This window comes from Danio aesculapii, chromosome 6 (assembly GCF_903798145.1).
Source record: "Danio aesculapii chromosome 6, fDanAes4.1, whole genome shotgun sequence".
In the NCBI taxonomy this organism is placed as follows: Eukaryota; Metazoa; Chordata; class Actinopteri; order Cypriniformes; family Danionidae; genus Danio; species Danio aesculapii.
In genome coordinates, this window is record NC_079440.1 from 9,671,486 (window position 1) to 9,687,918 (window position 16,433).

General features: G+C 34.3%; 1 protein-coding gene across 1 annotated transcript in view; it reads left to right on the forward strand.

The window, feature by feature from the left end:
• arf3b (ADP-ribosylation factor 3b) overlaps positions 1-16,085 on the forward strand; it is a 24,274-nt gene extending 8,189 nt beyond the window's left edge. Inside the window, exons 2-5 of the mRNA XM_056459461.1 lie at positions 11,353-11,617; positions 13,463-13,573; positions 15,396-15,520; positions 15,739-16,085. Of these exons, the coding sequence (XP_056315436.1) occupies positions 11,470-11,617; positions 13,463-13,573; positions 15,396-15,520; positions 15,739-15,900 (546 nt within the window). The 5' untranslated portion in view covers positions 11,353-11,469 and the 3' untranslated portion in view covers positions 15,901-16,085. The remainder of the gene's footprint in view (positions 1-11,352; positions 11,618-13,462; positions 13,574-15,395; positions 15,521-15,738) is intronic.
• Positions 16,086-16,433: the final 348 nt, after the last annotated feature.

Below are 16,433 nucleotides of genomic sequence, written 5' to 3' on the forward strand. Positions count from 1 at the left end.
CAAAGCCAGAAACAATGAACAAGGTCTCCTTCCTCAGTTTTACATTTCAGACACATTGGTGACAACTCCTTTTGAAACTTGTGCCTCCGTGAGGGAGAGATGTGAGCTCTATGTAGAATTTTCAGTTGCATTGCTTTTACTCTGTTACATACACTTAGGGACGTTGCATTTTTCCAAGCTTCCTCCCATTGATCATCTGTTATTTGTATATCAAGGGTCCTTTCCCAAGTCTCTTTCAAGGAGTCCGTATTTAAAGAGCCACAATCCTTAAGGACTTTGTAGAAACAGCTTGTTGAATTGTCCATGTATGAAAAAAGTTGTCTTTCCACAACTGAAATGTCCTGGTTTACGAGTATTGTAGTGTCTTTTTTCACAAAGTCTCTTAATTGCAAGTAGCGAAAAAAATCTTGTCGCGGAATATTATATTTATTGGTCAGTTGGTCAAAACACATTAAAATATTTCCATCAAACAAGTCATGTAATGTAGTGAGACCTTTCAGTGACCAGACTTTGAATTGTGGGTCTTCAGTTCCTGGCAGAAAATCTAAATTATCACAGATGGGGGTAAAAGTTGAGGTGAGTTGAGATCTTCCTTCCAAACGTTTTATAAATTGCCATGCTTTGATAGTACAAATCGTAATGGGATTATTGCAGGAAAGTTTCACTAATTTAAGCTTTTTTAAAAAAAGCAAATTTCTGAGAGGGATTTTACAGAGTGAACTTTCAATGTCAAACCAAACTGCACTGGGTCCTTTATGTATCCAATCAGAAATACAGTGCAAATGTACGCTTAATTGATATTTTCGAATATCTGGAAGGTCAAGTCCGCCTGCCGAAGATGAAAGCATTAAAGTTGAAATTTTGATACGTGCTCTTTTGTTTGCCCAAATAAAAGAACTGAACCAGCCATTCAGTTTCTTAATGGTTTTGTGTGTAAAATTTATCGGAATCATTTGAATAGGGTAGAGTAGTCGCGGTAGAATATTCATCTTTAAAAGGGAGATCCGACCCATCCAAGAAATAGGGAGAATGTTCCATCTTTCTAAGTCCATTCGAATGCGTTCAAAAAGTGGAATAAAATTGGCTTTATACATTTGTTCATAGGAGGGGGTGACATTGATGCCCAAATATGTTAAACCTTCTGGGGCCCACCCAAATGGAAATGATGGTAGTGTTTGGGGTATTTGTTGTAAACTTCCTATAGGCATTGCCACTGATTTATGGTAGTTGATTTTATAACCAGAAAAAACTGCAAACCTGTCAATCGTGTCTAAGAGATTTGGGGTAGATGTTTCAGGATTTACCATAAATATAAGAATATCATCGGCGTATAAAGCAATCTTGTGTGGTTTGTTTGCTACCATAAAACCATTAATTTTATTATTTTCCCGTATTGCTTCTGCTAACGGCTCAATTATTAAGGCAAACAGAAGCGGTGAGAGAGGGCAACCTTGCCTTGTTCCTTTCTCAATTTTGAACATAGAGGATCTACATCCATTAGTGAGTACGGCACTAAATGGCTCATTATACAATATTTGTACCCACTTAATAAATTGTTCACCAAGACCAAATTTATGTAACGTATGGAATAAAAAGGGCCATTCGATGCGGTCGAACGCCTTTTCCGCATCTAATGAGATTACAAGACCTTCTATGGATTGTTGTTTAGCAAGTTGAATCACATTCAAAAGACGTCGCATGTTATTTACAGAGTTACGGCCTACAATAAAGCCTGTTTGGTCATCCTTTACTAATATAGGAAGAAAGCCTTCCAGGCGGGTGGCCAAAATTTTTGAAAGGATTTTGAGATCTACATTTAGCAGAGATATAGGGCGATATGACGAACAGTACTCTGGTTGTTTTCCTTTTTTCAAAATTAGGGATATATTTGCCTCTCTCAATGACTGTGGTAGGCGGCCTTTTCTAAAAGAGTCATTAAACATATTTAATAATGGATCCACTAATAAGTCCTTGAATTCCTTATAGAATTCACAACTAAGTCCATCTGGACCAGGTGCTTTCCCAGATTGTAAACTCTTTATTGCTGCTAGAACCTCATTTTTAGATATACACTGTAAAAAGTAAAGGTGCTTCAAGTACTCTGTTGAGTACTCAAGGAACTTCAACATGTATTTTAAGTGCCTCAAAGCTCTTTCTCTCAAAAAGGGGTTCCTTGAGGAACCACTGACAGTCTTTGCAGTGCTTGCAGGACCCTTTTGCAGTAACTGGGATCCTACAAGCACTTTTTTGTCAATACTGAGGTTCTGGAGTCACTGTTTCCTTACACTAAGACCTCGAAGCACTTTGAAAGTTATTGGAGGAACTCAATTTTCAAAAAAGAGTTACTGAAAGATCTATGAACTTATATAATGGTTCCTGGTGGATCTCTCCTCTAAAAGCTAGCACTTAAAGGAACCAAAAGATTTTTTTTGTTATAATTAAATAGACAATTGTGGAGACCAGAAAATGAGATGGATGTTAATTTACTTAATATTTACTTAGTTATTTGTGCTTTTAGAATGATATGAAATTTGGTGTTTTTTTTTTTTTTTTGTGTGGCACTCACTGTGAACACATAAGAATATCATTGATAAGAGTCTAAATGTTGACTTGATTGCAGTTAGGAGACTGACTGGGAAATTGTGAAAAAATGTGAAAATGTAAAAGTAATTTTGGAGAATAAAATACAAATGAGCCACAACAGAGGAAAAAAAGAGACAAAAACATGCACAGGCTTGTACAATTATGAAAATGATAATTATTATAGGGGGCTAATTAAATTTTCTGTCAATTTGTCTGTCATTTAAAACAATAATAATAACAACAACAACTTCTGCAATAATAATATTAACAATAATAATAATAAATATTAAGCTATTATTATTGTTGTTATTTTTATAAAAATAGAACTATTATAGCACAGTTCTTCAAAAATCCACTCATGAAAAATATTTAAGATATAACTAAACTTAAGTATATAGGCTGTGGGCTCTGGGTTATTAATAAAAAGTATTCCTCCAGTTTGTTTTGATAAACCAACAAAGATAACTTGCTAATGAATGCAGTATTTTGTACATTTTTATTTTTCTGAATTAAATGTTTTTTTTTTCATCTGTTTCTTGGATTAATGGAATGGAATTAATTGTGTTGCCAAAATAAATAAATAAAAATTAACCGGAACTAACAAAATAATATAAACATGACGCGGACGCGCATCATCGTGCACGCGCAGGTCGCAGGAGCGTTTTCAAATAGCGAGTTGTAACGGCTCCTTTCCTCCATTTCATGACGGCTGTCATCTCTAACACACGGAAGGTGAGTAAGTTGGCAAAATAAATATACAAATTAGATACGATTTGCACACAAATATCTAAACTTACACGCATCATTATGTCGTGTAACCTGTTTTAGGAACGTCTCGCGAAGCGATTGCTGTTGTATAAGATTGGGTAAACATTATTATTTTGCGATAATAACAATCGGCTGGATATACATAATCACTCAAATTACACGTCTACCTCACACAAATATAAATAATTTGATGTAAAATATTGATTTATGTCGAAATATTTTATTGTCATTGAACACGAAGCTTCCATGAAAGCCATTGCAAGCGACCGTTAATTTCAAATTAAACAGATAACGTTATACATTCGTACTTATTAGACGGCTTTACCCACAAATATATTTATTTATTTATTGTCTTCCCTTACATAAACAGTGTGTAGCAAGTGTCTTGAGCAGGGCTGCGTATATTATTTTCTAGCCGCGATGCTATCTAATATTCTTTCCTTTTATTGTTTGTGAGTAATATTACGCATTTGTTATTATTTGCGTTTCTTAAACAGTTACCTGTGTGACAAATTGTGTCTAAGTTATGTACTTCAATATATTTTTTATTCATTCACACAAATAATGTACATAAAGCCTGCCTTTTTCCTTCTCAGAACATCCACATAAACCCTGAAATTGTTCAGTATTCTCTCTCAAACAGCCGTTTGAGTCACCTCAAATGTAAGTATTTTTTTAAGTAACTAACTGAATTGGAAATAAATGTAAAAATACTTCATTTAACAAACAATATTTGATAATCATTATCCAGCTGGGTAACACTGAACTAATGACATTAAACTTTTAACCTTTTAAGTGTTTAAAATCACTCACTTATTTTCTCATTTGCTTGTTTCTGATGTATTCATATTAGGTGTAAATCATTGTGACAGATATAGACTAGAAATTTAAAGTTTGCTGTATCAAATCCAGGTAGCAGAGGGCCAGGTTAAAACGGTCCGATGCACTTCACTTGCAATGCAGATCATCATTTCTGGACAGCTTTCTACTTACTGCTGTGGACATGAAAGGTTCAGCAGACTTTTTGCTCTGAATGAATGGCTATTAACATGGTGTGAAGAATTTGCTCTTTATTAACAATTGGAATCTTTTCTAGGATCGTCCTAGGCTTGCCCATGCTGATGGGCTGCACCACAGCAATACTGGAGCTGAATTCCTGTCGGACAACATCTTCAGGATGCTTTGACTAGTTAGTGAAAATCCACATTTTAGTCATGTAGACTTTTGCTCGTCCCACTTTAATCACAGTAATGCATATCTGGCTAACTTCATAGAAACTGTCTGTTCCTCGCATTATTAGATCAAGAATTTAATTTACTATGTGTTCTAGAAAAAAATCTATTAAAAATCAAACCAGAAAAATGGTAAATAAGTGAAAATACTTTTTTTTTTTTTTAAGTTCGGTCTTCTAAACGTCAGGCCACTTGCACCTAAAGCACGTATTGTAAATGAACAGACAACAATCTTAATGCACTAATAATCCTAATCTTAATGTCTTACTGAAACCTGACTAAAGCAAAATAACTACAGTATGTGAACTTGAATTTAATTAAATTACATTTATTATTAGATAAAGCAACATAATGCTTGGTTAATACATTTAAAATTAATAGTTGTTCAATTAAAATAATATTTATAAAGTGTCCACCAAATTAAAGTTTTTTTACAAAGTAGTGAGTTAGTTAATACCACCTCACAAATAAACATGGTTTAAAGTAAATAAAAATTTTGTCATCATTTACCCACCTCTAATATGTTCCAAACCTGTTTGATTTTCTTTCTTTAGTTGAGCGCAAAACATTATATTTTGATTAAAGCTGAGCATTTTTAACCGTTAAAAATAAATTATAACCAGTATAACAAAAGTATGGATTGTGGTTATAGGTTTTCTGTTTTCAGTTTAACAGATGAAAGAAACTTAAACAGGATTGGAACAAGTGAAGGTTGAGTAAATGATGACAGAATTAAATTTTTTGGGTGAACTGTCCCTTTAAAGTGGAAGTGAAGCACTCAGTCAAGTTTACATTCATTTGTAAATTGATGTCCAGTTTAGTGAAAATATAATAAACAAACTCGATTAATGTAACCATTATTGAAGAAAAGAGCATGTTTTACAATAGTTTATATTTTTAGAGCTAGGGTGCAGCTATTTTGGAATATCACTGTCTGACGTCACAAGGTTGGTTCCGTTCCCTCAGCTGAACAGATACAGTGGAAGTAATGGACTGAACACGGACACTAGAAAGCCTAATTTAACACAATGCATAAAGTTTTGGATGTGCATCACAGAGCTGGTGCAAATACAAGCATTACATTTACAGTTAAAGTCAGAATTATTAACCCCCCTTTGAATTTTTTTTTTCTTTTTTTAAAATATTTTCCAAATGATGTTTAGCAGAGGAAGGAAATTTTCACAGTATGTCTGATACTATTTTTTCTTCTGGAGAAAGTCTTATTTGTTTTATTTCAGCTAGAATAAAAGCTGTTTTTAATTTTTTTTAAAGCCATTTTAAGGTCAAAATTATTAGCCCTTTTAAGTTATATTTTTTGATAGTTTACAGAACAAACCATCGTTATACAGTAACTTGCCTAATTACCCTAACCTGCCTAGTTAACCTAATTAACCTAGTTAAGCCTTTAAATGTCACTTTAAGCTGAATACTAGTGTTCTGAAAAATATCTAGTAAAATATTATTTACTCTCATCATGGCAAAGATAAAATAAAACAGTTATTAGAAATGAGTTACTAAAACTATTATGTTTAGAAATGTGTTAAAAAAAATTGGAAATTAGGGAAAAAAATAAACAAGGGTGCTAATAATTCAATGGAGCTAATAATTCTGACTTCAACTGTATGTCCGAAACATAAAAATACATTTTTAAATTTTTCTTTTATTATCGATCAATTGATGTGCTTTGGTCCACTCTCTGTTTTACGATGCCTGACTGCCCTCAATGTCTTTAACAAGATCTGGTACCTGACGTAATGGAGGCGGGTACTTTCACTTTTCACTATATAGCCCCTCACTTCTGTTCATGTTCAAACCAAACTAAGATCGGTGCCGTTTTTCACATCACAGGTTTTTTCGTGCTTCATATTTAATGTTGAAAGATTATTGTAATCGTTGCATTAGTCTGAATGTAAATCACCGTGCCAGGCAGCGCTGCACCAGTGTGAGAGAGTAGACCAAAGCACATCAAATGAACAGTATTTAAAAAAAAAAAAGAAAAATAGTAAACATTTTAAAAAAAAATTGATTTTAAACACAAGTGTGTTCCTTGTATTTGTACCAGCTCTGCGATGCATGTCCACAACTTCAAGCATTGTGTTAAATTAGGCTTTTCAGTCTTCATGTTCAGTCCATTACTTCCACGACATCAGTTCAGTTGAGGGAACGGAACCAACCCGGTGACACAGCGACATTCCAAAATAGCTGCACCCTAGCTCTAAAAACTACAGTAAAACATGGCATTTTCTTCAAAATGGTTACATTAATCGAGTTTGTAATATATATTTTCATCAAAGTAGAAAACAATTCGCAGATAATGTAAACTTGACAGACTGCTTTACTTTCATTTATATATTTTAAAAAACAAGACCAACTTTATATTAAGGCACCTTAACCACAGTACTTAAAGTTAAATTAATAATATGGTACAATGCACTTATTAAGTACTGTATATACATGTTTTTACATTGTATTATTGTAAAAACTTATTGTTGAGCCCTGTAATATTAATTTCTGTATTTCAAAGGCCACTTAAATTTAGTCCAAAAACAATATTTGACCTTCATGCATAGTTGATTTAAATTTTTAACTCATTTAATTTTCTCTTTATTTAATGTGTTTTTAATCAACTAATGGTTAATAAAAAAAAAAAGCTAATAACTACAACCTGAATAAAATAACTATCGCAAATGCACTACACTCAAAATTATAGTGCATTATCTGTGTGAATGAGTGGGAAAATATGTGGGGTGCACTAAGGAGGGAGTGGTTTCAGACAGCCTTTGTGTTGTCTTATTTCTGATTGTGCTCACATATTTGAGAGGTTTACATTCTATGGATTTTGCCTTTATTGATGTATACGGGCACTCTGCAAGCAGTGAAAAAAAATCCTTTTATATAAATTAAGACAATTCCTAACTTTATTGATGTTTCCTTTTGTTATTCAGAAATGCTCTGCTTATCTTTTGTGTATATGTCTTGATAAGTAAAAAAAATGGCTCTGGGAATTTTGTGAATTTCTTTTGTTTTCATAACTTCTCAGGTTAACTACTTTTTAATTTACTTTTATAGGGACACCTCAAATGTGAAGCAGTGGACAGCTAAAGATGTTGCTGACTGTTATTGCTAGACATTATTTAAATTTGATTATTTGCATTAAAATGTATATTACATTATTAATCATATTATGTGAATGTAATTGTGATGTATATTGATTAATAAAAGTAATTATTTAAGAAAAATGCGATTGTATTTTTTAAAAATCTATAAACATGTATAGATAAAGATAGATAGATAGATAGATGTCTATTGAATTTGTGATTAAACATGTTTGCACAAACCATAAATTAAGAGAGATAGGAAAAACAAGCATTAAAAAATAAAATGGTGCTTCAAAGCACTCAAGGTGGTTCCTGGTCATTCTTAATAAGAGGGTTCCTCAGAGAACTGCTCCTTTTGAAATAGTGCCTAGAGGTTCTTTAGAGGGTTCCACCGGCGTGGCAATTTGAAGAACCCCAAAAAGTGCCTCCATGAACCTTTCATTTTTACAGTGTTAATAAGAGGGTTCTTCCAGGAACCCTTGAAGTTCCTCAAAGAACTGCCCTTTTTTGAAATGGTGCCTAGAGGTTCTTTAGAGGGTTCCGCCGGTGTGGCAATGTGAAAAACCCCAAAAAGTGCCTCCAGGAACCTTTAATTTTTACAGTGTAGGGGCATTAAGGGGTAATGACTGATCTTCAGATAACATGGGGAGATTAAGAGTCGAGAAGAAAAGCTCTGTGGTTTGTGTTGTGTCCCCTTTTAGTTCTGATTTGTAGAAATTCTCAAAATAATCTTTAAATGTATTATTAATGAATACACTGTCCATAGAGTGTTTACCGTTACTATCTATAATAGATTGTATGGATTGGGAGTCTGATCTTTTCTTTGTTAGGTGTGCTAAATATTTCCCAACTTTATCCCCATGTTCATACATTTTCTGCTTAGCAAAACGAATTTTAACTTCTGCCTGTTTTGTTAAAAGGGAGTCTAATGCAGACCTAAGCGCCGTGGCTTGGTTTATTAATGTATGTTCTCTCAGCATCCCGAAGCTTAGACTCTAAAATTTCTTTTTGTGCAGCTTGTTTACGCCTTTTACTATGTGTATATGCTATTATAATACCTCTAGAAAATGCTTTAGTTGTTTCCCATAGTAAGGATGAATCTTCAGTTGAGACCGTCCCCAGGGGTATTTAATCTTTTATATGATAATTAAATATGTTTAGTTTCTTGTATGAAGACATCATTTATATCAGGGGTCACCAATCTCTTTCCTGGAGGGCCGGTGTCCCTGCAGAGTTTGGCTCCAACTTGGCTCAACACACCTGGCTGGGTGTTTCAAGTATACCTAGTAAGACCTTGGTTAGCCTGTTCAGGTGTGTTTGATTAGGGTTGGAGCTAAAATCTGCAGGACACCGGCCCTCCAGGAACAAGTTTGGTGACCCCTGATTTATATTGTCAAAGTATGTATATTATGGATGAGTGAAAAGATTATTTGGAAAACCTTCCCAAAGATTCTTAGGGAACTTAGTTAAACATTTTCTTACATTATTGTATGTTTTTTCTACAGTTGTCCTGTTGATAATTTATTCATTCATTTTATTTATTTGAATATTATTAAATCATATTTCATTGATTATCTCATAATTAAGTTTTATTTAATCTTTATCTATATTTGTATCATTTATACCGATGATAATATCTGTATCTTAATTTAGAATATCCTATTAATATAATATCCTATACTTGATTAAATGCTTATTCAATTTACTTGGTTATTTATTATTATTTATTTATCATAAATGATTCATTAATGATTTTTAATGTGTTTACGTTATTTTCTTTAAACAGTACCACAGACACTGTAGCACTCCATCAGAAAAATATAAATATAAGAATATAAATAATAAGATTAAATATCAAATACATACGCAAATGCATAAATAAATACATAAAATAACATTCTAACATAAACTTATATTAATTAATATTATAAAAGGAATATATTAAACTTAAACTTATATATATATATATATATATATATATATATATATATATATATATATATATATATATATCACATACATTATTTAATAGAATAACAAAACAAATGTAAAAAAGTAGGGCGGCACGGTGGCTCAGTGGTTAGCATTGTCACCTCACACCAAGAAGGTCGCTGGTTCGAGTCTCGGCTGGGCCAGTTGGCATTTCTGTGTGGAGTTTGCATGTTCTCCTCGTGTCATCCGGGTGTTCCAGTTTCCCCAACAGTCCAAAGACATGCACTATAGGTGAATAGTAGTGTGGTGTAACGGATCACAAATCTCACGGTTCGGATCACATTTAAGTTTTTTGTCATGGATCGGACCATTTTTCAGATCAGCCAAAATGGGGAGGAGACAAATGTAATTTGCTTTTCATTTATTGCAAAAACAGTACTGCAAGAAACTTGGTTTTAACAAATAGAACCTGTAATTTTATTACAAATAAAATGAAGGAATAATCAGCTGAATAAAAATAAATAATCAATTATTCAGTACTTTGAAAAATTCACTGTTGCTACTGTTGCTGATGAAACTAAAAGTATATTTAGTATAAAATGTATATTTAAATATATATTTAGTCTCATTTTCAATAAATGAGAGTTATTCATTCATAATGAGATTATAAAAAATCATTCATAAAAAGATTATTTTTATTTATTTTTTTTCTACTAATGTTTTGCTTCTTAGACTTTTACACACCTGAAACTTGTCTATAGCGCTTGTTCACTGCTGCTCTTATAGTTGTGTAAATTGCTTCCTTGTCCTCATTTGTAAGTCGCTTTGGATAAAAGGGTCTGCTAAATGACTAAATGTAAATGTAAATGTAATTAATCAGTGGCATATTTTTGATGCCTGGTTGTCGCCACCTATTGGTTAAATAATGTAGCTGCTGCCTTCAACTTTCATTTTTGAGCGTTGTTAAATGCATTTGATGGTGATTTTAATCTTTACCATAAATCATCAGTGGTTATATCTACACTATAAACTGTTCTCTCAGTACTGCTGTGTTATTCGACTGGTTGTAACTTCATAACTAACTCAAAAGACTTAAGACTGAATCTCTTAGGATTAATAAACATATGCAAATCACCATCATTTATAATTCATGTTGCGTGGGTGTTGAGATCCCGATCTTTTAATGATTAATCGTGCAGCTTACACTGAATGCATTAATGACAGAAAACATCTTTAATGAAACCCACCACTTCCCGAATAACCTACCACAACTTCTTCTTCTTCGTCATTATATTATAGAGGAAAGCCTAAATGCTTTCATACAAGTGATTTGAATGAAGCGAGAGGCGATCTCTCTGCCATCGTTACAAATTTAGGATTAATCTACAAGTTCAAAAAATTTATTAATCCACGGATCACGTGTGTTCCGAACTGCGGGCTCCGTACAACCATCAGTACAAATCACGAATCAACCATGATCTGTTACACCCCTAGTGAATAGTTGATTGTGTGTTAATGTGAGAGCGTATGGGTGTTTCCCAATTATGGGTTGCTGCTGGAAGGGCATCCGCTGCATAAATCATATGCTGAAATAATTAGCGGTTCATTCCGCTGTGGCGACCCCTGATGAATAAAGGGACTAAGCTGAAGAAAAATAAATGAATGATTACATATTTTAGTTGTTCATCCTGAGAGCCTGAGAATAACGTTTTCTTTTCTTTCCCTTTCTCTTTCTCCAGGACTCAGCTGTAACCTTGTATCTCGAGGCTTTCAGTCTTTTACCTCAGTGGACTGTTCCACACAAAGGACGCAGCTTTCAGGATTGCAATTGGCTAGAGGCAGCAAAACACTGAATCATGGGGAATATTTTTGGCAATCTGCTGAAGAGTCTGATAGGAAAGAAGGAGATGAGAATTCTGATGGTTGGACTTGATGCTGCTGGGAAAACCACCATCCTTTACAAACTGAAGCTAGGAGAGATCGTCACCACCATCCCAACCATCGGTAAAAGCTTTCTCTTTTGTTATTGCTTTAATATTTAAATATGCTTTACTCTTGCAATACTATTTAAACGGGTATCTCCAGGCGTAATTCACTCTCTGAGAAACGACGCAATTTTCAAACCAACAGCATACATGAGTTGGTCATGGTCACACTTTAGAATAAGCTATTTACTAACACGTACTAATTATGAACAATTATACAATTAATCATAATTAAACATTTAATAATACATTATTAGCATCCAAATTCATTATTGTTAATATTAGTTAATGCACCGTGAGTTAACATGAACTAACAATGAATTACTATATTTTCTTGAACTGACATATAAAATAATACTGCAATAATTGTATTGTTCATGGTTTGTTCATGTTAGTAATGCATTAACCAGCATTAACAAATCATTAAAATGCATTAACTGTGCATTAACAAATAAAGGCAGTGCGGTACGCCTCACATTCTCTAAATGGAAAAGTGTGTACGGCGTGATCGGCCTCTAATAAAATTACTTTCGAAAAACTTTTTGAAAACTATTTCCAGAAAGCATTGCAACAGAGTGTTTTCCTTATTTTTTTGTTTTGAATGTGTAGCAGTACAACATTTCCTAAATGCACACACACACACATATTGCAGTGAATTTTTTACAATGCTTCCAAATGGCTTCCATATCAAGTTTTTCAACCCTCATAACAAATTCAAAATCTGTATACTGTTATTGCATTTCGGAACTGTGAATATTAACACATTTTTACCTTATTATTACAGCACTACCTTATTATTACTGTTTTATACAGTTAAATATGTTAATCCAATTGGAATGAATGCATTTTAAATTATCCTCCTTTAATCCTGTGATCTATTAACTTAATTTAGCATTACTTTTACTTTAAGACAAAAAAACCTCAACTTTTCATATTGCTTGTCAGGAGATGTACATTAGTTTCGTTTCAGGAAAGGGCCAATCATTATCAACAAATGTTTTTTTGACACTGATTAAACTAAACCATAAATCAATTTACTGAAAGCATTTTTGAGACCTCAAAGTGCTTTATATTTACCCTACTCTTAAATTAACCAAAACTAAAACATCTCCTTAAAATTCTAACAAAAAGGATACGTTTTCTGAGATTCTTCAAATGCTACTAAAAGCTATGTAGATTTTTAGAAAGAATCATTTATCTCTAATATTTTTGTTATGAATGATGTTGATTTATTTTTACTTAAAGGTGCATTAAGCAATTTTTCACACTGTGTTGGTCCCCAATGGATGCCTTTTGATCCTACTGTCAGACAACGCCTCCCAAAACACACTTGCAGCCAATCAGCAGTAAGGGGCGTGTCTTGAAACAATAGTTCAGTGGGTATGAACGTGTTTGTTATGGTGCTCTCAAATATCAAACTTGTTCGGCAAAATCCACTTAGTGCACCTTAAAGTTGATTATTTAGTTTATAATTAAAAAAAGTCAGGCTGCCACCAGGGCTTTTCTTTTTTTGGATTTCTTTTGAAAACACTGTCGGTTGGGTTTAGAAAAGGAGGAGGGAGGGTCAGTCAATCGGTCAATCAATAATTCTGTCAGTCAGTCTACAGCGGCCTCTGGTGGATTTTCGCAAGAAGAGCAGGCCCGAATGACACCCGTCCAAGAAATTTGAGATTTCACAGCAGCCTTTGGTGGATTTGCCAAAACTAAAACGGCAAAAATACTTAGCTCCTAGGACGTATTTAGCTCTCTTCTGTACAGGGGTACGTGATCAGAATGAGCCTGGGTTGTAATCGTACCATCGGAATGAGTAAAATTATATTGTTATTGTGTTTAAGTCAGTTTGTGATGTTTGTGTTTGTGTCAGGCTTTAATGTGGAGACAGTGGAGTACAAGAACATCAGCTTCACTGTGTGGGATGTTGGCGGTCAGGATAAAATCAGGCCGCTCTGGAGACACTACTTTCAAAACACACAGGGTGAGTTACACACACACTTCGCTTCTCCCACTTAAACACCAGTTACATTGAGCAGTTTATGTAAATTATTGTAATTTGTTTGTCGAGTTGAGCAGCACACACAGTATTTACTTTTAATCAAATTGTTTGGGTATGTGTTTTTATTTAAAGATTTCATTTTAAATCAGGTTTATTAACTTTTTTCAGTACTTTAATGAAAAGGAAAAAAACTATAGTTTTAGGAAAAATGTTTCCCCTTATGAAATGAAAATGTCACTTCAATACTAAGGTACGGACCAAAAATGTCATTTTTGTGTAAATTACACCCTAGTATGTGTCTATGTAAGTAAAATCACACCGTAAAAAGGGCCAATCAAAAAACTTGTAGCTGAAGCAACATTTTAACATAAAACAACTAGTTTGAGAACACTGAAATATAAATAAAAAACAACAAAAACAAATGAAAAATAAACTTGAAATGTAAAAAAAAAAGTTTCTTTGTATTTTATCAAAATTTACATTAAAATAGAAAACCTAAATAAAAAATTAGTTACAAATAAAACAATTATTACAAAATGACATTGGTAATCATTCACATACTTGGCTCTGACATAATAATAGTAATAATAATAATAATAATAATAATAATAATACTATTAATAATAATAATAATAATACTATTAATAATAATAATAATAATAATAATAATAATAATAAAATGGAAATCTAAAAATACCATTTTGTTACAAGTGAAACAATTATTTAAAAAATAACATTGATAATCATCCACATACTTACAGTAGCTCTGGCATAATAATAATAAAAATGAAAATCTAAAAAGAAAGATGTCTTACAATTGAAATAATTATAACAAAAATAACAATGGTATCATCCACACTCTTACATAATAATAATAATAATAATAATAATAATTCAGTATGCACTGGGGCTGTTTGCCGCAGAGTGTGACACGGCTGGGATGAGAATCAGCACCTCCAAGTCCCAGGCTATGGTGCTCTACCGGAAAAAGGTGGTTTGCCATCTCCAGGTTGGAGGAAGGTCCTTACCCAAGGTGGAGGAGTTCAAGTATCTCAGGGTTTTGTTCACGAGTGAGGGAAGGATGAAGCGTTAGATTGGCAGGCGGATTGGTCGATGTATCGGTCCGTTGTGGTAAAGAAGGAGCTGAGCCAAAAGGCAAAGCTTTCGATTTACCGGTCAATCTACGTTCCTACTCTCACATATGGTCATGATTTTTGGGTCATGACCGAAAGGACAAGATCTCGGATACAAGTTGCCGAAATGAGTTTCCTTCGCAGGGTGGTGGGGCGCACCCTTATAGATAGGGTGAGGAGCTCTGACACTCGGGAGGAGCTCGGAGTAGAGCCGCTGCTCCTCCACATCGAGAGAAGTCAGCTGAGGTGGCTCTGTTTCGGATGCCTCCTGGACACCTACCTAGGGAGGTGTTCCAGGCATGTCCCACTGGGAGGAGGCCTCGGGGAAGACCCAGGACATGCTGGAGGGACTCTTGGCTGGCCTCCAAACGTCTCAGGATTCCCCTGGAGGAGCTGAAGGAAGTGTCTGGGGAGAGGGAAGTCTGGGGTTCTCTCCTAAGACTGCTGCCCTCGTGACCCGGACACAGACAAGCGGAAGAAAATAAATGAATGAATGAATGAATGAATAATAAAAATGAAAATTGAATTATAATAATAAATGACTATAAAGAATTTCCTTTTAAGTCAAAATGTTGCATTGGATATAATCTGTGCAGTCTTTTTGTGTTGTGTGGGTGTTTGTTGCTTGTTGAGTAAGACTCTGTTCTTCACCTCTGCTGTTTCGTGATCAGGTCTGATCTTCGTGGTGGACAGCAATGACCGGGAGCGGGTGAACGAGGCTCGAGAGGAGTTGATGAGGATGCTCGCAGAAGACGAACTGCGTGACGCTGTTCTTCTCGTCTTCGCAAACAAACAGGTAACAAAACTTTGCTTAGAAATTGAATAGGTTTAAATTCTCCCATCAAGCGTATTTTTTTATAGATCACTACTTTTGCCTGGGAAGTGACGTACGCATGTTTCCACCCTGATTTTGTGTGTACGCCATGCTTATAAATGAGACCCCAGATCCTGTTTTAAATCAACTGTGCACTTTCACTAACTGCTCTGCTGTCATGATTTTAATCTTGACTCCAGGATCTGCCAAACGCTATGAACGCAGCCGAGATCACAGATAAACTGGGCCTTCACTCGCTCCGCCATCGTAACTGGTATATACAGGCGACTTGCGCGACCAGCGGCGACGGCCTGTACGAGGGACTCGACTGGCTCGCCAACCAGCTCAAGAACAAGAAGTGAGGCCGGGTTTTCATTATGCGGCGCTTTGGGAACGGGTGGGATTAATTTGGCCTTTGGAATCGTTACGTTTGTTCTTTTGCTTTGGATTATTTTGTGTCAGATTCTGGAAAACACAGTGTGTGCGGTTTATAGAGCCTTAAATGCTCTGTGTAAATCATCTGTACGTTTGTATCTACACACACACACACACAGAAAAAAAAAACTGATTTTGTCGATATATTGATATACATCCTTTTTCTGTATAATGAACAGTGGTCAGTATATACAGTACAGTGCCATTCACTAATACTGGGAATCTGGGTAAATATGTCCTTTTGTTGAACCGTTTGCTCAGAATATTAAAAGAAAACTGAAATATTAAAGGGAGAGTTCACTCAAAATTAATTCTGCCATCATTTACTCTCATCTTTCAGGTGTTTCAAACCTGTTTCAGTTTCTTTCCTCTGTTGAAAACTAAGATAGTTATACTGAGGAATGCTGGGGTGAAAACAGCCATTGAGCTTCACAGTGTTTTATTAGTTTGTTTTTGTTCC